This window comes from Scyliorhinus canicula, chromosome 20 (assembly GCF_902713615.1).
Source record: "Scyliorhinus canicula chromosome 20, sScyCan1.1, whole genome shotgun sequence".
Classification (NCBI taxonomy): domain Eukaryota; kingdom Metazoa; phylum Chordata; class Chondrichthyes; order Carcharhiniformes; family Scyliorhinidae; genus Scyliorhinus; species Scyliorhinus canicula.
In genome coordinates, this window is record NC_052165.1 from 86,753,162 (window position 1) to 86,775,286 (window position 22,125).

The 22,125-nt window shown below is 49.3% G+C and overlaps 1 protein-coding gene across 6 annotated transcripts in view; it reads left to right on the top strand.

The window, feature by feature from the left end:
* The window catches only part of LOC119955119, a 192,947-nt gene that overhangs the window by 19,226 nt on the left and 151,596 nt on the right, over nt 1-22,125 (top strand). For 3 of the 6 annotated variants that reach the window (XM_038781009.1, XM_038781010.1, XM_038781008.1), the window contains exons 2-3: nt 90-227; nt 6,983-7,306. In XM_038781009.1, coding sequence (XP_038636937.1) covers nt 200-227; nt 6,983-7,306 — 352 coding nt within the window. In that variant the 5' untranslated portion in view covers nt 90-199. Of the gene's footprint in view, nt 1-89; nt 228-2,154; nt 2,268-6,982; nt 7,307-22,125 lie in introns of those variants that run through there. The other 3 variants (XM_038781012.1, XM_038781007.1, XM_038781011.1) reach the window with 3 other exon arrangements.

Genomic DNA, 22,125 nt, shown 5'->3' on the forward strand with positions numbered 1-22,125 from the left:
GTCATAACAAAGTGTTGTATTTTAAATATTTGATAGGATGTATAATCTCAGTCTATCTATAATGGGTACTGATTCCTCTTACATTCTAGGGTTCAGATTGTTCGCACTCAACCAGTCCTGCTCATTGTGTGATTACTGTACTGACTGGGATTACCCTGCCAATACCCAACACCCATTTAACCAACACTGAGCCCTTAAAATGACGAATATGATTGAGAATCCACCTGGTATGTGTGTGTTTTAAGAATTAAGATTGTCAGGAAGAAATTAACCAAATTTCCTTCTTTGAAAATTAATGTAGCTAAATACTGTTTGAGACTGAAATGCCTGTTAAAATTTGCCTCTGCCCGGTTAACAAGAAGGTTTATACACCAGGGACATTGCCACGGAGTTAAATGGATCTAAGTGACATCAATAATGAGGGAAGGAGGGGGTTGTGGTGTTCAGCTGGAGAATAACAGGAGAGGCAAAAACAGAACTATGTTTGGCTCTCGATTTTGTTTATTTGTTGATTTTGTTTCAATATTAAATTAACGTGGGATGAAACCTGCCCAGGTTTAGAGAGTTTATTTAATAATGATAATCTTTATTATTTGTGGTGTTCTTTGTGTTGCTTATTTCAGGATGGTTGGCATAGTGTTCACAAAATCGGCAAAATAGCTTGAACTTAAACAAAGCTATAAATTTATTAACACTACTAATTTGGATTCGACTCATAGTCCTAAAGAATACACAGTTGATTATTAACATTTAAACTACACTCATCTACAACTAATCTTGATACTGCTATAAACTATGATCTGCTGTCACTTACACTATCTGCACTTCTGACTCTCTCGAGCTAACTCCTGCACACATTCTCCCACAAAGCTTAGCATCACTGCCTCATATAGTTGTAACTGTAGCTCCCTTTAGTGGCTACTCAAGACACTTCATTAACCCTTGCAGTTCTTACAATTATGATAATACCACATTATTGTCACAAGTAGGCTTACATTAACACTGCAATGAAGATCCTTTGAAAATCCCCTAGTCGTCACACTCCAGCGCCTGTTTCGGTACACAGAGGGAGAATTCAGAATGTCCAAGTCACCTAACAAGCACGTCTTTCGGGACTTGTGGGAGGAAACGCAGCGCCCGGAGGAAATCCACACAGATACGGGGAGAAGATGCAGACTCCACACAGACAGTGACACAAGCGGGAATCATTGAGGAGCTTTCTGAACTCATTCTGCACTATTTGGTCCCTTTGCTTTTTTCTTAGCCTTGAAGGGGAATTTTCGAATGGACCAATCCTTGAACAGCCTTGGCAAAGAGCAAGGAATTAAGAAAAGAAAAATAAGGGAGGTAATAGCCATATTAAAATTAGTCGACAGAATCTGCCACAAATATAACGCAACATCTCTCTGAGTCAGATCTAATTTCCTGTTCTGGAACTGATAGTGGTATGTTGCAAGAAGATAAAAACATAAGAACTAGGAGCAGGAGTCGGCAATTCAGCCTCTTGAGCCTGCTTTGCCTTTCAATTCAAGCATAGTTGATCTCACCCCGCCCTCAACTCCACTTTCCTGCCCGTTCTCCATAATCCTTCAATCCATAACTAATTAAAAATCTGTCCATCTCCTCTTTAAATTTACTCAATGTCCGACATCCATCACACTCTGGGGTAGTGAATTCCACAGATTGATGACCCTTTTAGACAAATAATTTCTTCTCATCTCTGTTTCAAAAAATGCTAAGTCATTCAAAACTGGGTGATAAGAGGCCGTGAGGATGTGTTAGTTTACACAAATTGTTGTACCTCCTCCCCTATTAAAAAAAAGTGTCATTAGGTGAATTGGACATTCTGAATTCTCCCTCAGTGCACCTAAACAGGCGCTGGAGTGTGGCGACTAGGGACTTTTCACAGTAACGGCATTGCAGTGTTAAGCCTACTTGTGACAATAATAAAAAGATTATTATTATTATTTATTAATGTGCCTCAGGATTTTGATAGTGACCGTTGAGGTTGACGACCCCATTTCCTGGACATCCAGCCACTTGGAATGCATGTTGACCGGTACCAAGAACATTTTTTCCAGGAAGGGTGTCAGTGAAATCAATGCATAACCTTGTCCACAGATGGCCAGACCATTCCCATGGATGCAGATGATGCCTGTGACTGACAAAAGTCACACTGATGAACCAGGGGCGGGTTTCCTGGCCAGTCTCGCCGGCGTGGTTTGAAATGGCCTATCACGGCGGGACCCGGCTTGTAGGCCGGCTAGGTGAGTCCTTGGGGATGTGCGGGGGGATCCGGGCCTGGGGGGGGGAGGGGGCCCCCACAGTGGCCTGGCCCGCGATCGGGGCCCACCGATCTGTGGGCGGGCCTGTGTCGTGGGGGCATTCTTTTCTTCCACACCGGCCTCTGTAGGGCTCTACCATGGCCGGCACGGAGAAGAACCCCCCTGCACATGCACAGGAAACATGCCGGCCAGTCTGCGCATGGACGGAACCACGGCGGTGATTCTGCGCATGTGGCAACTCGTGCCGGCCCTTCGGCGCCAGTTGGTGCGGCGCCAACCCCTCCGTCGCCAGCCTAGTGCAGAGGCTTCCGCACCTTCCGGTCGGCCCGACGCTGGAGTGGTTTGCGCTGCTCTTGGCGCCGGCATCAGGCCATCCTGCCAGTTGCGGGAGAATCCCACCCTAGATTCTCAGTACCGCCATATGTGGTTCCTGGCCACCATTTTCATCTTAGTCTGGAAGAGTGCATACTGTGCAACTCCTTCAGTGGTGGCTCTCTTGCTATGGGTGGTATTACTACCCAACAACTGAGTTTATCTTTCCTCAGTTGGTAAGGCCTGAGCTGACCTGACTTGTCGTGGTGCCATTCACTTAGAACCATTTGTTTGACCTTTGCGAGGACCGTGTCACATTGGGCCCAGTTTCTGGTTTGGCTGAGGAGACCAGAAGGGTATCCAGAAAATTTAACGGCAGGATCATATCTTGTGGCACAGGCAGCAATGCTATACCTTGGGGGAGCTGGAGCCGACTCGGGCATTGGAGCTGTGTCCCTGGTCAGTGTAGGAAATCGTAGCTATAATCCACCAATAGCAAGGCCCACCTTTGACCCTGGCTGAAGCAATTGGCACAATTGGTTTATCCTTGCGAAGTAGTCCTCGTAGTGGCTTCTGGTCGGTTACGTTGGTGAAATGGCAGCCAAACACATACTGATGGAAAGTTTTTAATGCCGTTAGTCAAAGCTAGGCCCTCTAATTTGCGCATACTTTGATTTTGCGTCAATGAGTGTTCGGGAGGCAAAAACGATGGGCCTGTCAGTATCGTCCTCCATCTTGTGGCACAGGATCGCCCCTGTCCCATCAGGTGAAATGTCACAGGTCAAAATGATTGGTTTGCCTGGGTCGAAATGGACCATCAAGCTGGACGTCTGTTGGGCCTGTTTGACTTTTGGGTTTTTCCAATACCAGTGTTGGTGCTTCTTTAAAAGGAGGTGCAGCAGCGCGATTGTAGTTGTCAAATTAGGGATGAACCAGCCATACTATTTTACCATGCTCAGAAATGATGCAAAACCGTGACATTTTTTGGCACAGAGACCTCTTTGATAGCTTTCCCCTTGTCCTTTAAAGGGTGTAGACCTTTTGAGTCCACCTTAAATTCTAAATACGTGACCACATTGGCTTCAAATGTGCACTTTTCTCTTTTTAATCTGATGTCAGCGTCTCTGAACCTTTCAAGGTCGCACAGTGGTTAGCACTGTCGCTTCACAGAGCAAGGGACCCAGGTTTGATTCCTGGCTTGGGTCACTGTCTGTGTGGCGTCTGCACATTCTCCCCGTGTGCTCCAGTTTCCTCCTACAATTCCCGAAAGAACGTGCTGTTTGGTGAATTGGACATTCTGAATTCTCCCTTAATGTACCCGAATAGGCGCTGGAGTGTGGCGACTAGGGAATTTTCACAGTAACTTCATTGCAGTGTTAATGTAAGCCTACTTGTGACAATAATAAATATTATTATTGTACAAGCTGGCCAGATGCTCTTCGTGTAAAGTTCCCATCACTAAGTGCATCACGATTTATGGGATTCCTTGTAATAGGTTCTCCATCGTCAGTTGAAATATTGCACAAGTTGATGGTATCCCAAAAGGCAAACTCGTATATTTTAACAGGTTTTAAGACAGGGAGCTGCCATTCAGAGAATTATACCAATTTTATCATCCCTAATTCTTTTTTAAAAATAAATTTAAAGTACCCAATTAATTTTATCCAATTAAGGGGCAATTTAGCGTGGCCAATCCACCTACCCTGTACATCTTTGGGTTGTGGGGGCGAAACCCACGCAAACACGGGGAGAATATGCAAACTCCATAGGGACAGTGACCCAGAGCCGGGACCGAACCTGGGAACTCGGCGCCGTGAGGCACAGGGCTAACCCACTGCGCCACCGTGCTGCCCACCTCATCCCTAGTTCTTCCTAGTGTGTCAACTCGGCCTTTACTTTCTTGTCAGAGCATATGCGACGGACCTAGCTTTGAAGAATTTGTGCATTTGGGGTTTGTGTAAATTATTTGCCTTTACCCCTCAGACTCATCCAAACTAATTTTGAAACACAGCTTCATACCTGCATGGGCGGCCCGGTGGAGAGCGATTAGCATTGCTGTCTACGGCATTGAGGACCCGCGTTCAATCCCGGCCCCGGGTCACTGTTCGTGTGGAGTTTGCACATTCTCCCGTGTTTACATGGGTCTTAACCCCACAATCCAAAGATGTGTAGGTTAGGTGGATTGCCTAAATTGCCCCTTAATTGGAAAAAAATAATTGGATACACTAAATTTATTTTTAAAAATCTTCGTACTTCGGCTTTCGAAAAATGCATTCAATATCCTGAAAACGTCTATCCAATTTAGTTTTATCTGACGTATTATTATGGGCCAGGGTTTAGAAAACTCCAAAGTATATCATGGAGTTCACCTGATGTACAACTATTTATTGAATGTGGCTGGGATGAGCACAAGAGCCTTATTCAAGTTCTTAGGCACATTTAATCAAAAAAAACAAACTTTATTTTATTAATTTAGTTAACATTTGTATAAACACACACATGCAAGAATTTTTATCAACTACAAACATAAATACCCAACACAGCTACAGTAATCTATGTGTAACCTTTAATGAATTCCCACTTAACTGTTCCAATTTAATAACAAGATCAAAGTAAAAACCAACCCCCTTTTCAAAGGTATGGCCCAGAACACGGCACTCTAACTGCTATAAGACTTGGGATTTATACTCTTGTTTCCTTTCCAAACACCAGGTTTGAATTCCTCCAGAAAGCAATTATCTCTTTTAAATTATCAAGCAGTCTGGAAACAGCTTTTAAAATGAGGAAAGGGAAACCCTTCTTTCAACCTGTGCAGTACAAACCAGAGCATGCTCAAAGCGAAAGTAAAACTTAAAAGGGAAAGTAAACTCACAGAGACACAACGCAGCTCCACAAACACTATCACTGAAGCCATGTGATTAGACAAAAACATTTCTTAAAGGGACACTGACATGACAGTATCCAACCTTGCCCCATGAGGCTTGGCACTCATTATGGAATCATGGAAAGAGGGCAAAAGAGAAGATAGGTTAGCAAGGTGAGTATTCTCTTGCCCATGCAGATTCAACAGGCTATATGGTGACCCTGATTTTCACTTCAGCTCCAACCACCACATGCCCCCTCCAATCCACTCCCCCTCACCTCAGTGTAACCCCCCTCACCCGATATTTTTCTTCCCACACTGCACCCCAGTCCCCATCAGTGAGTAGCACCGAGAGCCTCTATCCTCACCCCCAGTGGTTAGCACTGTTGCTTCACAGCTCCAGGATTCCAGGTTCGATTCCCAGGTTGGGTCACTGTCTGTGCAGAGTCTGCATGGTCCTCCCGTGTCTGCGTGGGTTTCTTCCGGGTGGTCCTGTTTCCTCCCACAAGTTCTGAAAGACGTGCTGTTAGGTGAATTGGACATTCTGAATTCTCCCTTTGTGTACCCGAACAGGCGGTGGAAAGTGACGACTAGGGGTTTTTCACAGTAACTTAATTGCAGTGATCATGTAAGCCAATTGTGACAACAAAGATTATTGTAATAATATATTATTATAAAGTGCCATCAGCAGTTTCGAGAAAATATTCCCACTAGTTTGTTTATCATCTACATTGGAGGCAGGTGGGTTTTGATTGGCCTCTATGGGAGTGGGGGTGTGATGTGAGGAGTGATGGACAGGAGTGATGCCAGGGGAACAGAGGTGGTGACTCACCTGATGTGCCCGAAGGAGGCCATTCATCTTTTTCCAATATTCAGCATGTCAAGCTCTCCAGCACCAATTCCGACCCCAGATAATCTGATGCCGGCGGAAATTAGATTTGCTTTAGGTTCACATGGGCAGAGTGCTGGCCCATAACTATGTTCCGAATTACTCCACAAACAGCGCCCCCAATGGGAATGCGACCCATATGCAATTCAGTCCCAGAGTCAACACGGGAGGCATGGTGACACAGTGGTTAGCACTGCTGCCTCACAGCGGCAGGGACCCAGGTTCAATTCCGGCCTTGGATGACTGTGTGGAGTTTGCACTTTCTCCCCGTGTCTGCATGGGTTACCTCCGGGTGCTCCGTTTTCCTCCCACAGTCCAAAGATGTTAAAGTTAGGTGGATTGGCCATGATCAATTGTCCCTTCATGTGCAAAAGATTAGGCTAGTTGGGCTTACTGAGTTACTGGGTTAGGATAGGGGCCTGACCCTAGATGGGGTGCCCTTTCAGAGGGTTTGTGCAGACTCGATGCACCAAATGGCCTCCTTCTATAATTCTATTCTAACACAAAGTCTCTGAAACAGAATTTAGCCCAATATTTTGAGTTTGAATGACTTCTTCAGAGCCCAGCCTTCACGTTTATATAACTGTAGTCATAGTGTGCGGTCAAAAATACATAATTTCATTGATATTTTAGGTATTCCGACCTCTGAGACAGATGAAGTGGGAACAAGCAGCACACTCGATGATGTAGCTAAACCAAATGTTCCACCTGGCAGTGGCTCAAGTGGTAAAGAATCGGAGAGTGATATTCAATCTCGGAGTGATCTATGTGACAGGAATTTGGAGGGTGCATCTCGTGTGCCTGGTCCAGTACTTGAGGAAGATGCAGAACTATCATATAGTGAGACTGAAGCTGGATCAACAAGTGTTCCTGATGACGAAGTCCCTGAAGACCAGAACATGGAACCTGAGACAGTTGCCCCATTACCAAGTCCAGATCCGACTGAAAAACAAGAAGGTAAAATAGTGGTTCTGATATCCCAGATGCTCCCTCTGTATCTGCTAAAAGTACTTGTCCAGGTAATGGACAAAGAAGGTTAATTTGAGCGAATTCTGGATATAATCCTAATCCTCACCATTTATCCAGATCTGTGATTAATGAAGAAAATGGTGTCAGTAGTTTTATTTTGGATATTTTAGTTAGCATAGCTCAATTAAGCGTGTTAATTACAAAATTTATTAGTTAAACAGAAAATATTTGGTCTGTATAATTGCTGAGATAGCAACTCATAGACAGTGAAGTGTGTAGTGGGGGAGTCTCCCTGAATACTCTTGGGATTTGGGAAGCTTCCATCCTGAAAGAAGTTCTTATTTGAATTGTATTACAGTGGAAACCAACCCAGTTGAACTGTCATTGCTTCTTCCCAGCCTCATCTACCTAATTGTAGCCAGAAAATTTCTTGCATTGGTTTCTCTTCCTACTCCTGCGTTGTTAACTCTGCTTTCCCCAGGATCTGTACTTGTCCCTTTCCATTTCTCAATTGCATACTGCCCTTCAGTGACCACCTAAAAGCACAAAGTCAGGTTCCACATATACACGAACCCAGTTTAATTTTACCACCATGTCACTGTGCCTGTCCACTCTCTCTGATGTGTCACACTCTATCTGACATCATCCAGTTTTGGATGAACAGAAATTTCCTCCAACGAGTATTGGGATAAATAAATCTATTGTCTTCGGCCCCACCCCATGACCACCATTTTCATGCCTGCTGACTGTACACAGTTGAACCAGACCATTCAAAATCTTTGTGTTGTGTTTTCCCCCCCATGATGAGCCTCTAACCATATATCTGTTCCACCACAAAAACACGTACTTCCATCCCCATAGTAACGGCTAACTCTGACCCCTGTCTCAGCTCATCTGCTGCTGAAACTATCATCTTGTAATAACTCCCACGAGACCCACCGGGGCTGACCTGATTTCTGTCCCCGTGAGGTTCGTATAACATGAGCTCACTCACTGAGGGGTGGAGGCCTAACAGCGAGGCTTGTTAAAACCTACCTATATAAGGCGGCCACGATGGGAACTAGCATCTTTGGATGGTCATGGCTGGGACTAGATGCACTTAACAATTGAATAAGCCTTTTGGTTTGAATCCTTCTTGGCACTACTGTGATTATAATATTGGCGACAAGAAAAAAACAGAACTACAAGCTGCGATTCCGGATGTCCAGCCATGGCTGAATCTCACCACAGAGGGACAAGGTCAGCTCTTTGGGAGGCTCAATGCTTTTGACATAAGCGTAGAAGACTGAGCCCAGTACGCTGAACAAATGCATTACTTTTTCAGAGCGCATGCCATTATAGGGGATAATCGCCAGAATGTGATACTCCTGACTGCCTGTCGGGCGCCTAATTTTAGCGTCATCAAAAGCCTGACATACCCTGCGTCCCCAGGTTCAAAAACCTTTGACAAACTGGTGACACTCGTGGCTGTCCATTATGACCCCAAACTGTTGGTAATTGTCCAAAGGTACAGGTTCAACACGGCCAGGGGAAGTCAGATTATTTGGCACGCCTACATAATCTGGCCGAGCACTGCAATTATGAATCGTTCCTTCCGAAAATGCTGAGATAGCGCCTTGTGTGCAGAATCAACAACATGGCAACCCAATGTAAGTTTCTAGTTGAACTATCTTTGTACCTGAAAAGGACCACAGAGATATCCCTCTCCCATGAAAACGCAGAGAAGAGAGTCCAGGATCTCCAGGGCTCACGTGTTATGGAGGTGAATAGCATAGGACACCCCCCCCCCCCCATTCATGTGAATAACGCCCCCAAGAGTAGAGACTGTTGGACCCAGCCATTATCTAAGCAATGTCAGGGCCAGACCCGTTGGCCAAGTGCCTCTGCAACCTGGAGAAATGTCTCCCCTTAGCCCCAGGAGGAGACTCACAGCGGTGCAGAACCTGGGATGGAGAAACCGTGGGGACCAGGAACGCCAGATCTGCCAACAAGCACTCTGCCCTGGCCGGGGGGCACACCCTCCTAGAGCCAGGGCTTTACACCTGGCACAACCCAATGAAGATAAGTTCATGCAGCTAAAGTGCATTGCCGCAAAATCACAGTCCAGGTTAATGACCGCCCGCTTGAAATGGAGATTGACACTGGGGCTGCTGACTCGGTCATAGGACGGCTGACGTACCAGATAGTCTGGACAGGAATCCATCGCCTGGACCTGAGGGACACTGAGGCATGTTTTGCAACGTACATGGGTGAACCGTTACCCATCGCGGGCACGACAATGACTCCAGTTCTCTATGGGCAGCAGTCCATCTGTTTGCCATTGACAGCGGTATGAGGGCCTGGACCCAGTGTGTTGGGCCATGACTGGTTGCAGAGACTCCACCTGGACTGGCAGAACATTTTCAAGATGGGCACTGGGGGATTGTATGAAGTTCGAGGGAAATACCCAGAAATTTCCCAGGACGGCTGGGGAAAAAAATAAAGGTGCCATGGCCAAAATCTATGCAGACTCAGAAGCCCACCAAAGTATTTTAGGGCCCACCCAGCTCCCTGTGCCTTATAGATGAAGGTAGACAAGTAGCTGGAAAACCTGGGAATCATCTGCCCTATGCAGTTCGCAGAGTGGGCAGCACCTGTAGTCTCAGTGCTAAAGTCAGATAAAACCATCCGCCAGTGTGGTGATTACAAGTTTTTTTTCAATAAACAATTTTATTGAGGTATTTTTGGCATATAAAACAAGGACATTGTATAGTACCGTACAGAAAGAAAAGCAAATAACACATAGTGCAAACCATGACTCCATTCTCTCAAGGATCTGCCTAAACCACCCCCCACTCTACACTACCCTAGCCTCCCCCCCCCCCGCTGACGATTAACTCTCCATGAAGAAGTCAATGAATGGCTGCAACCTCTGGGCGAACCCCGATAGTGAACCTCTCAAGGCAAACTTAATCTTTTATAGATCGAGAAAGCTTGCCATGTCCGATAGCCATGCTTCCGTCTTCGGGGGCTTTGAGTCCCTCCATGCCAACAGTATTCATCGCCGGGCTGACACCCCAAAGATTGCCACCTCAGGACTCATTACCACCCCAGTTTTCAAAACCCGGCACATGATGTCCGCGAATCCCTGAGTCTAGGGCACGACCAGAACTTGTGCATGTGATTAGCCGGCCCACCGGCGCATCTGGCACACTTGGCCTCCAGCCAGAAAAATTTACTCATCCGGGCCACCGTCATGTGGGCCCGACCTTAAACTGGATCAGACTGAGCCTGGCACACGTTGCAGTCGTGTTTACTCTGCCCAGAGCTTCTGCCCAAATACCATCCTCCATCTCCCCCCCGAGCTCCTCTTCTTACTTAAGCTTCAGGTCATCACTCTGTGTATCCTCTGCTCCCATTAGTTCTTTGTAAATATCTGAGACTCTACCCTCACCTACCTCTCACCTAGAAACTACCCTGTCTTGCCTCCCCTTTGGCAGGAGGTGTGGGAAGGACGGCACCAGTCTGCGCACGAAATCCTGCACCTGTAAGTATCTAAAGTCATTCCCTTCCATCAGCCCGAACTTCTCCTCCAACGCCCTCATGCTCGGAAAGCTCCCTTCCAAGAACAGATCACCCACCCTCACAATCCCCGCCCTCCGCCACAGTCGATACCCAACGTCCATGTTCCCTGGGGCAAATCGGTAATTGCCACAGATTGGGGCCCACACTGATGCTCTCACTTCCCCTATATGCCTCCTCCATTGGCCCCAGATCCGCAAAGCTGCCACCACTATAGGGCTGGTGGAGTACCGCGCCGGCGGGAGCGGCAGAGGCGCCATAACCAGGGCCGCCAAACTGGTGCCCCGTACAAAGCAGCCTCCATCCACTCCCAGACCGACCCCGTGCCCACCATCCATTTCCTTATCATCGCTACGTTGGCCGCCCAGTAGTCGTTGCTAAAGTTCGGCAATGCCAGCCCTTGCTCCCCTCTGCTCCTTTCGAGCATCACCTTCCTCACCCGCGGGGACTTCCCCGCCCAGACAAATCCCAGGAAATGTTATTCGCCCTGTTAAAGAAGGACCTCGGGATGAAAATGGGAAGACACTGAATTATGAACAAGAATCTCGGGAGAATTGTCATCTTGACAGTCTGCACCCTCCCCGCTAGTGACAGCGGGAGTGCATCCCAACTCCAAACCTCCTCCCTCACTCGTTCCACCTGCCCCAATCCCATGCCACCTGTATCCCCAAGTATCTAAAGCTTTCTCCTACCAGCCTGAATGACAACCCCTTCAGCCTACTCTCCTGTCCCCTCGCCTGAATTACGAACAACTCGCTCTTAGCCATGTTCAATTTATATCCTGAAAACCGGCCAAATTCCCTCAGGATTTCCATGATGCCGTCCATCCCCGCCATTGGGTCCGCTACGTCTAACAACAGGTCATCCGCGTATAATGAGACTTTATGTTCCACTCCCCCCCGGACCAGCCCTTTCCAGTCCTTTGAAGCTCACAGAGCAATTGCTAGCGCTTCTATGGCCAGCGCGAACAGCAGTGGGGAGAGAGGGCAACCCTGTCTTGTCCCGCGGTGTAATCTGAAGTAATCTGATGTCACCCTGTTCTTCCGTACACTAGCCTCTGGGGCCTGGTATAACAGCCTAACCCAGTCAATGAACCCCTCCCCGAAACCAAACCTTCCCAGCACCTCCCACAGATAGTCCCGGCCGAAAGCCTTTTCCGCATCCATAGCTATCACTATCTCTGCCTCCCTGCTCTCTGGGAGCATCATGATCACATTAAGCAGCCTTCTTAGATTGGCCGCCAGTTGCCTACCCTTTAAACCCAGTTTGGTCCTCCGCAATTACATCCGGTACCCAGTCCTCAATTCTAGTCGCCAAATCTTGGCCAGTAACTTAGCATCTGCGTTGACCAAAGAGATCGGCCGATAAGACCGACAGACCTCCGGATTTTTATCCCGTTTCAGAATAAGCGAAATAGTGGCCTGCGACATCATAGGGGGTAGGACCCCTCTGTCTCTAACCTTGCTAAAAACCCTGACCAGCACCGGCCCCACTATCTCGGCAAACTTTTTGTAAAACTCCACCGGATACCCATCCGGCCCTGGGGCTTTACCCGACTGCATGACCTTCAGGCCCCCCAGTACCTCTTCAATCCCAACCAGGGCCCCCAGTCCATCTACCACTCTTGGGAAGGTCAGTCCGTCCAGGAATCGTCTCATACCCTCCGGTCCCCTGGGGGGGTTCCGAAGTGTATAGCTTACTATAAAAGCCTTTCTAAGCTGCTCTATAGCCTTGCCTGTAGTCAGCACCCCGAACTCGGCCTGCAGCCTCTCTCGTTTCCTGAGTAACTCTGGCCTCGGGAACCCCGCGTAGCTCCTGTCCGTCCGTAAAATTTCCTTAACCAGTCGGTCCGTTTCCGCCCCATCTGTCCTGTCCCTATGAGCCCGGATTGAGATCAGCTCCCCTCTCGCCACTGCCTTCAGTGCCTCCCAGAGCACCGCTGCTGAGACTTCTCCGGTATCATTTACCTGCAGGTAATTCTGCATGCATTTCCTGAGTCTCTCACACACCGCCTCATCCGCAAGCAATCCAACTTCCAACCCCCATTGTGGGCGCTGGAAGCTATCCTTACAAATCCGTAGGTCTACCCAGTGAGGAACATGGTCCGATATGGTAATTGCCGAATATTCTGCCCCCACCATTCCGGCCAGCAATTCCCTACTCATGACAAAGAAATCAATTTGGGAATACGCCTTGTGGGCGCGGGAGTAGTACGAAAACTCCCTCGCCAACGGCCAGCTAAATCTCCACGGATCAGCCCCCCCCCATTTGCTCCATGAACTCTCTCAGTTCCTTTGCCATCGCCGGCAACCTGCCTGTTTTTGAAAATGACCGATCCAGGCTCGGGTCTAGGACTGTGTTAAAGTCCCCGCCCATGATCAGTTTGCATGAGTCCAAGTCGGGGATCTTCCCTAGCAACCTCCTGACCCTTTCGAGCTTTCCCATAACCATAACAAATCTGCCGCCCCGCCCGCAACTGTACTCTCCGCCTCAAATTGAACGCTTTTATTAATCAGGATCGCAACCCCCCTAGTCTTAGTGTTGAGCCCCGAATGAAAGACCTGACTAACCCAGCCCTTCCTCAACCTAACCTGGCCTGCCACTTTCAGGTGTGTCTCCTGCACCATGACTATGTCCGCCTTCAGAACCCCCAAATGCGCAAACACACGCGCCCTCTTCACTGGCCCATTTAACCCTCTAACATTCCAGGTGATCAGCCTGGTTGGAGGGCACTTCGCCCCCCCTGCCCCTTTGCCGATCAGCCATCCCCTTTCCTTGGCCAGCCCCCCCAGCCACATGTTGCGCTTCCTCTGGCCCGCCTCCTGGCTGGCTCCACCCATGACTTCCTCACTGTTGCCATGTCCAGTTTCCACCCTCATCAGCAGATAAACTCCCCCCCCCCACCACCCCACCCCCCCAGTAACACCATCCTACCACCTAACCCCTGCTCTAGTCTAGCTGTATGAATTCCCCCCAGCTTGGCTTCCGTTGACTAGCCCACCCAGCTAGCCTGGTGGCTCCCCGCTTTGGCGCCAGTGCGTCTCTCACCCATTGTTCCCTGGTACTCCTCCCCCCCAGGCATCCATACCACTTCCCCAAACCAGCCCTGCTTAAACACACACTCTATACAAGTCAAAGACATCCCCTACAATAGTGAAATTTAGATCAGACAGATAGAGATAAGAAGTACCAGGCGCTCTCAGCCCTTCCCCTCCACACACAGAAAAAGATTGCAAAAAAAAAATTCCCCCAAATCCCCCATCATAACCACACCTTTTAAGCAATTTTCTTTCTTATTTTCCTCCTGCCAAACCTCCAACCAAACAAGAGGCCCCAAAAAGGAAACAATTAGAGAAACCATGAAAAAGAACAAGAAAAACACATTGCAACCAAAATACATCAACCTAAAAAGGTTGAAAAAATGAAAAGAACGGATCCAAGCATGCAGGCAACTCCCAAAGCGAGAGAGAAACAAAATAGACTTACAAGTTCTACCATGAGTCCAAGAATCCTCAGCTTAGAGCCAGCCCTTGCTTCTTAACAAAGTCCATCGCCTCCTCGGGTTCCTCGAAATAGTGATGCTGACCCTCATACGTAACAGTCGCGCCGGAAAAAGCAGCCTGAATTTCACCTTGTTTTTATACAATATCTCCTTCACCTGCCTGTAGCCTCCCCTCTTCCTGGCCACCTCAGTGCTCAGGTCTTGGTAAACACGCAGGGTGCAATTGTCCCAGGTACAGCTTTGTGTGCTCTTGGCCCATTGCAGAGCCCGCTCCTTGTCCAGGTACCTGTGGAACCGGACCACCATCGCTCGTGCGGGACCCCCTCGTCACGGCTGCCTCACCTGCACTCTGTATGCCCTGTCCACCACCGGCGGGCGAGGAAACACCTCGTTCCCCAGCAGCTTCTGAAACATAACCTCCACATACGCGGCGGCATCCCTTCCGGGAGGTCAACAATTCTTGCATTCTGCCGGCGAGATCTGTTGTCCAGGTCCTCCAGCCTTTCCAGCAGCATTTTTTGCTGATCCCTCAGCCTTCGAATCTCCACGTCCGCCACTGTTTGAAAGTCTGCCTGCTCCTCCACCAGCTTCTGGAGCTTCTCAGCCTAATCATCCAGCCTTTTTTCCAATCGGTCCATCGGCTCCAAATTATCGTGCTTCAGAGCTAAAAAGCCCTCCTGCATGGCCTGTACCAGCTGCTCCATTGTCGGCTGGACTGTCGGCGCCTTGCTCTGGACACCGGCCATATTGGTTTCTCTCACAGCCTCCACCGTGCCCTTGTTTGGCCACTTCTTCTGCTGTTTACGGTCCCTCCGGCTTCTTAAGTCCATACAATTCTGTATGGGCCCTGTGCCTGAGTACTATTGCTTTCCAGTTCCGCGCTCAAAAGTGCAAAAAAGTCAGGGGAAAAGGTCCAAAAGTCCGACCGAAACGGAAGCTACCAAATGTGCAACCTACTCCCTCATAGTCGCCACTGGAAGTCCATAGTCGCCACCGGAAGTGTGGCGATTACAAGTTGACGGTGAACAAGGCCCCTCCGATGGACGGGCTTCCGATGCCGTGCATGGAGTCCCTCTATGCAAATTTGCTGGAGAACACTCTTTCTCAAAGTTAGACCTGAGCCACGCATACCTCCAGTTGGAGCTAGACGCGCCATTCAGAAGGTTTGTGGCCATCAATACCTCTGGGAGTCTTTACTAATATACCAGACTTCCATTCAGGGTATTATCTGCCTGTGCGATTTTTCAGAGGGTCATGGAAAGCATCCTCCAAGGGCTTCCAAGGGTGACAGTTTATGTGGATGATGTCCTGATCACCGGAGCCACCAAAAAAGGATCACCTGAGCAATTTAGAGGAAGTCCTTCACCGATTCTCTGAGGCAGGCGTCCATCTTAAAAGGGGCAAGTACATTCTTCACACAAAAGAGGTCAGAGACCTATGGGATCGACAAGGATGGCTTGCACCCAATGGAGGAGACGGTACAGACAATCAAACAGGTCCCCACGCCTGAGAACGCGACCGAACTACGGTTGTTCCTCAGCCTCGTAAATTATTGCGGCAAATTCACCACAAACCTGGTGACCAGCATGACTGCTGCATGCACTCCTTAAAAAAACACCAGGACTGGGCAAGGAGGACGCCACAAGAAGATGTGTTTGCCAAGGTGAAGCGACAACTGTCGTCCTCCAGGTTGCTGATACACTACGACCCTTCCTGGCCACTCCTGATCACATGCAATGCCTCCCCATATGGCATGAGGGTGGTGTTGGCCCATTGGTTGGACAAAGGGATGGAGAGACCAATAGCTATGTATCGAGGACTTTAACAATACAAAGCGTGGATATGTGCAAATCGAGGAGGAAGCATTGGCCATTATCTTCACGGTCACAAATTTCCACCAATACAGTTATGGGCAATGTTTTATGATCATAATAACCACAAACCATTGCTCGGCTTGTTCAAGGAGGACAAGAGCGTCAGCCGGGAGAAAACGTTGGATGCTACTATTGACATCATATGCGTATGTGTTCGATTTTGCCCAGGCTTGCAAATCGCACACTTGATGCCTTGAGCTGAATCCCATTGCTGACACATCCCCCGTTTCTGCCAGTGGCAGGCAAAGTCCCTGTGGCCTTGAATATTATGGACACCTTGTCGGTCACAGTCTCACAGATCCATGAGTGGACACAAAAGGACCCTTAGCGAAATTACTTCACCTCGTTCTGTGGGGGAAGGGACAGAAGGGAAGAGTCTGAGGAGCTGTGGGCTTTCACGACAAAGCAACAAGAGGTGAGCATGGAGGTTCGCATTCTCCTGTGGGAAGCCTGTGTTCTGGTCCGAGTCAAGCCAGAAAATCCATATTGCAAAACAGACACCCGGGAGTATCCGCGGTGAAGATGCTCGGCAAGAGCTACGAATGGAGGCCAGGATGTGATGGCGATATCGAGCAGTTGGGGCAGCAATGCGCCACATGTCAGTAGCGTCAAGAGCTCCCACCAGCAACAGTTCTTTGTCCATGGAAGTTCCAGATAAACCCCGAGTACGATTGCATGCTGCCTTCGCTAGTCCTTCTCAAGGCTCCATGTTTTTGCTAATATTGGACATCCACTCAAAATGGTTGGAGGTCTACCCTATGCCGTCCACCACTTCAAGGGCTACCATCGAGAAGTTGCACCTTTCATTCAGTATCCATGGCATTCCGGAGATACATGTTACAGATAAAAGCTCCCCTTTTACTTGCGTGCAATTTTAACACTTCATGAAGTCAAATGGGGTAAAACACATTTGACTGCCCCATACCATCCCTCTTTAAATGGCCGAGATGAACGGGCGGTACAGACATTTAATAGGGGCATAAGAAAGTAGGAGACAAAATTAATACAGTTCCTCTTCAGCTATCATACCAAGCCACATATAATGACTGGGGTGGCGCCGGCGGAGCTGCTGAAGGGCTGAATACAGAGGACCAATTTAGCCTGATATTCCGTGATATTGGTGGGAAAATGCAAAGAAGATAGACATTGGGATTCTCCGCCCCACCGCGCCACATTTCTGCCTCAACCCGCCGGTGGGATTTCTCCGTTACGCCGGCCAGTCAATGGGGTTTCCCGTTGTGGGGCAGCCCCACATCGTCTGGAAATCCCCGGGCGCCGGCAAAACGGAACATCCCGCTGGCAGAGGATCTCACCCAGGATCTCCAGAAACAATACCGTAGCAGGCAGACACGCAACAGAGGTTTCCGGCAAGGGGATGCGGTAAAGGTCCAGAACTTCAGAAACAGTACACTGTGAAAACCAAGGAGCGGACGGTACGAAAGCCCATGGGCCATCTTAAAGACAGAGAGCCCATATCAGGACTGGTCCCACCGGATGAGTCAGCCCTCCATCTCTCCTGCCCATCACCCAAGGGCCAAGGGGGAACACCCCCAGGGGCCAGGACAGAGGTGGAAGATTCAGGTCCCGATGTGGAGACACAAGCGTCCACAGATTCGGACGGCAGCTTGACCAGGGAGCGGTCGCCGACAGCACCCCCCCCCCCCCCCCAAGATGATCGGCCCAGAAACAGCGGTCCCAACACGTTACATATCCCTCCAACCAAGCTCTGCAACCATTGAAAGTGCAACCACGGGCTAAGTGAAGGAGGAGACCATCTCTACCCTCTGCGACAGAGGAGCTTACAGACCACGGGGAGGAACAATGTAATAACTCCCACATGATCCACGGGGATGACCCGATTGATCTCCCAGTGGGGTCATGGAATACAAGCTGCCCTGCTCTGCTGAGGGGCAAAGGCTGAACAGCTTTGGTCATTAAAACTTACCTAAGAAAGCTAGCCAGGATGGGAACCGGCACCTTCGGAGATCCCAGCTGAGACGAGATGTACTACCCACCGCTTTGCAGCTTTGCACTTACTTGCTGAGTAAACCTTTTGGTTTGAATCCTCCTCGGGACTCCTGTGATTGTAATACTGTTATGCTTTTTACTTGGATTGGATTGGATTTGTTTATAGTCACGTGTGCCGAGGTACAGTGAAAAGTATTTTTCTGCGAGTAGCTCAACAGATGTTAAGTACATGAAAATAAAAGAAAATACATAATAGGGCAACACAAGGTACATAATGTAACAACATAAGCACCGACAGTGGTGTACTGTTAATCAGGTCAGTCCATAAGAGGGTCGTTTAGGAGTCTGGTAACAGTGGGGAAGAAGCTGTTTTTGAGTCTGTTCGTGTGTGTTCTCAGACTTCTGTATCTCCTGCCCGTTGGAAGAAGTTGGAAGAGTGAGTAAGCCGGGTGGGAGGGATTTTTGATTATGCTGTCCGCTTTCCCCATGCAGCAGGAGGTGTAGATAGAGTTCATGGATGGGAGGCAGGTTTGTGTGATTGACTGGGCTGTGTTCACGACTCTCTGAAGTTTCTTGCGGTCCTGGGTCGAGCAGTTGCCATACCAGGCTGTGATGCAGCCAGATAGGATACTTTCTATGGTGAATCTGTAAAAGTTGGTAAGGGTTAACGTGGACATGCCGAATTTCCTTAGTTTCCTGAGGAAGTATAGGCGCTGTTGTGCTTTCTTGATGGTAGCGTTGACGTGAGTGGACCAGGACAGATTTTTGGAGATGTGTACCCCCAGGTATTTGAAATTGCTAACCATCTCCACCTTGGCACCATTGATGCTGACAGGGGTGTTACAGTACTTTGCTTCCTGAAGTCAATGACCAGCTCTTTAGTTTTGCTGGCATTGAGGGAGAGATTGTTGTAGTTATACCACTCCACTAGGTTCTTTATTTCCCTCCTGTATTCTGACTCGTCGTTATTCGAGATCTGGCCCACTATGGTCGAATCGTCAGCAAACTTGTAGATGGAGTTGGAACCAAACTTTGTCATGCAGTCGTGTGTGTACAGGAAGTAGAGTAGGCGGCTAAGTACCCATCTTGCCGGCCCCGGTATTGAGGAATATTATGGAGGAGGTGTTGTTGTTTATTCTTACTGATTGTGGTCTATGGGTCAGAAAGTCGAGGATCTAGTTGCAGACTGAGGAGCCAAGTCCTAGGTTTTGGAGCTTGGCTGGGATTATGGTGTTGAAGGCGAAGCTGTTGTCAATAAATAGGAGTCTGATGTAGGAATCCTTGTTGTCGATATGAGTGATGAGTGTAGGGCCAGGGAAATGGCCTCCGCTGTGGATCGGTTGTGGCGAATTGCAATGGACCAAGGCGTTCTGGGAGTATGGCGGTGATGCGCTTCATGACCAACCTCTCGAAGCACTTCATTACGACTGAAGTCAGGGCCAGAGAGTAGTCATTGAGGCACGTTGCCCGGTTCTTCTTTGGCACCAGTATGATGGTGGTCTTCTTGAAGCAGGTGGGGACCTCGGAATGGAGTAGGGACAGGTTAAAGATGTCCGCGAACACATCTGCCAGCTGGCCCGCGCAGGCTCCGAGTGCACTACCAGGGATCCCTTTCAGGCCCGTTCACTTTCAGGAAGGCGGATCTGACTTTGGAAGCTGTGATGATGGGTATGGGTGAATTATGGGCTGCTGGGACACTCAACAGCAGATTGTTGGTTTCCTGCTCGAACCGAGCATAGAATGCATTGAGTTAATCGGGGAGGGATGCGCTGCTGCCGGAGATACTGCTCGGCTTTGCTTTGTAGCCCGTTATGTTGTTTAGGCCTTGCCACAACCGCTGAGAGTCTGTCTGTGACTCTAGCTTGGTTTGATATTCTCTCTTGGCATCGCGGGTGGCTTTGCTGGGGGTTGTACCTGGATTTCTCGTATAGGTCAGGATTGTCTGACTTGAATTGACTTGCCTCAGACCTGTCCTTCAGGAGGGAGCCAATCTCGCGATTGAGCCATGGTTTCCGGTTGGGGAATGTACGTACTGCTTTCTTTGGCACGCAGTAATCCACACATTTGCTGATGAAGTCTGTGTTGGTGGTGGCATACTCATTTAAGTTGGTCGCTGAGTTCTTAAATATGGACCAGTCCACTGTCTCTAAGCAGTCACGTAGGAGCTCTTCTGTTTCCTCGGACCAGCACTGCACGACCTTCTTAGCTGGATTCTCCTGCTTGAGTTTCTGCTTGTATCCCGGGAGAAGGAGCACCATCTTATGGTCTGATTTTTGAGTAGCAATGGTCAAGAGTGTTGTCGGCCCTGGTGGGCCAGGAGATGTGCTGGTGGAATATTGGCAGTACACTCTTGAGGTTGGCCTTGTTGAAGTCCCCAGCCACGATGAACAAGGCCTCCGGGTGTTCTGTTTCGTAGTTGTTTATAACTATGTACAGTTCGTCCAGCGCTGTAATCACCACTGTTGTATATATTAGGAGAGGTGTGGTAACGCCTACTACAGGTATGGGGGTAGTCCCTGCCTGCTGGCTCTGCCCAGTAGGCGGAGTATAAATATGTGTGCTCCCCGTACAGCAGCCATTTCGCCAGCTGCTGTAGGAGGCCACACATCTTAGTGTAATAAAACCTCAGTTGTATTCAACTCTCGTCTTTGTGTAATTGATCTTGCATCAATTTATTGCACTAAAGTTTTCAGAAGATGGACCTCCGCATCAAGCCGGATCGCCTGCAGCTGGATCCGCAATCAAGCAAAGCCAAAAAGGACTTTGAACATTGGCTAGCTTGTTTCGAAGCTTACATCAGGTCTGCACCAGACCCAATTCCAGAAGCTCAGAAGATCGAGATTCTCTACTCGCGGCTGAGGTCCAACGTTTTTCTGCTTATCCAGGACGCTCCGACCTACGATGAAGCAATGGTGCTACTGAAAGAGAACTATGCCCAGCGGACGAACACGCTCTTCGCCAGACACATACTCTTTACCCGTAGTCAGCTCCCTGGTGAGTCCGTAGAAGATTTCTGGCATGCTTTAATCCCCCTGGTCAGAGACTGTGACTGTCAGGCCGTCACGGCTACGGAACATTCGAACCTCCTCATGCGGGACGCTTTCGTCACGGGGATAGGGTCAGACCACGTCCACCAACGACTTTTAGATGGGGCCACACTCAACCTCGCAGAAACCAAAAAGCTGGCGCTATCCATGACAATCGCCTCGCGCAATATCCAGGCCTACATCCCTGGCCGCACGGCCCACTCCTCCTACGCATCGTGGACTCCGTGGACTGTCGCCCCACCGGGGACACCACTCAGTCAATCCTAAGCCTGTGCCACATGCCAGTCGGCCAACCCATGGGGACCCCAGATGTTACTTCTGCGGGCAGCAAAAACACCGTCGCCAACGCTGCCCGTCCTGCAGCGCCCTTTGCAACGCTTGTGGAAAGAAGCGCGGTGTGCCAGGCCTGCTTAGTCGCCGCTATCGCTCCGACCACCCCATCCCGCGCGTACGGACAGTGGGCGCCGCCATCTTCCCCTCCTCAGACCACGGGTGGCCAGTGGGCGCCGCCATATTCCCCTCCACGGACCACGTGCGGCCCATGGACGCCGCCATCTTTTTCAACCCCCGCCACGTGCAGCCCGTGGGCACCGCCATCTTGTCAACCTCAGGATCTTCAGGCGCCGCCATCTTGTCTCCCCCACGGCACATTCGCCACCTTCATACCAGGACCCGTGCCCCCCGACACCCCATCGTCCGACACCAGCGACGACCAGCCGCGACTCGCCTCGGTCACGATTGACCAGTCTCGCCCGCACAATCTAGCCACTGCCTCCACAAGCGTGAAGATCGATGGGCATGAGATCTCCTGTCTGCTGGACTCCGGGAGCACCGAAAGCTTCATCCATCCTGGTA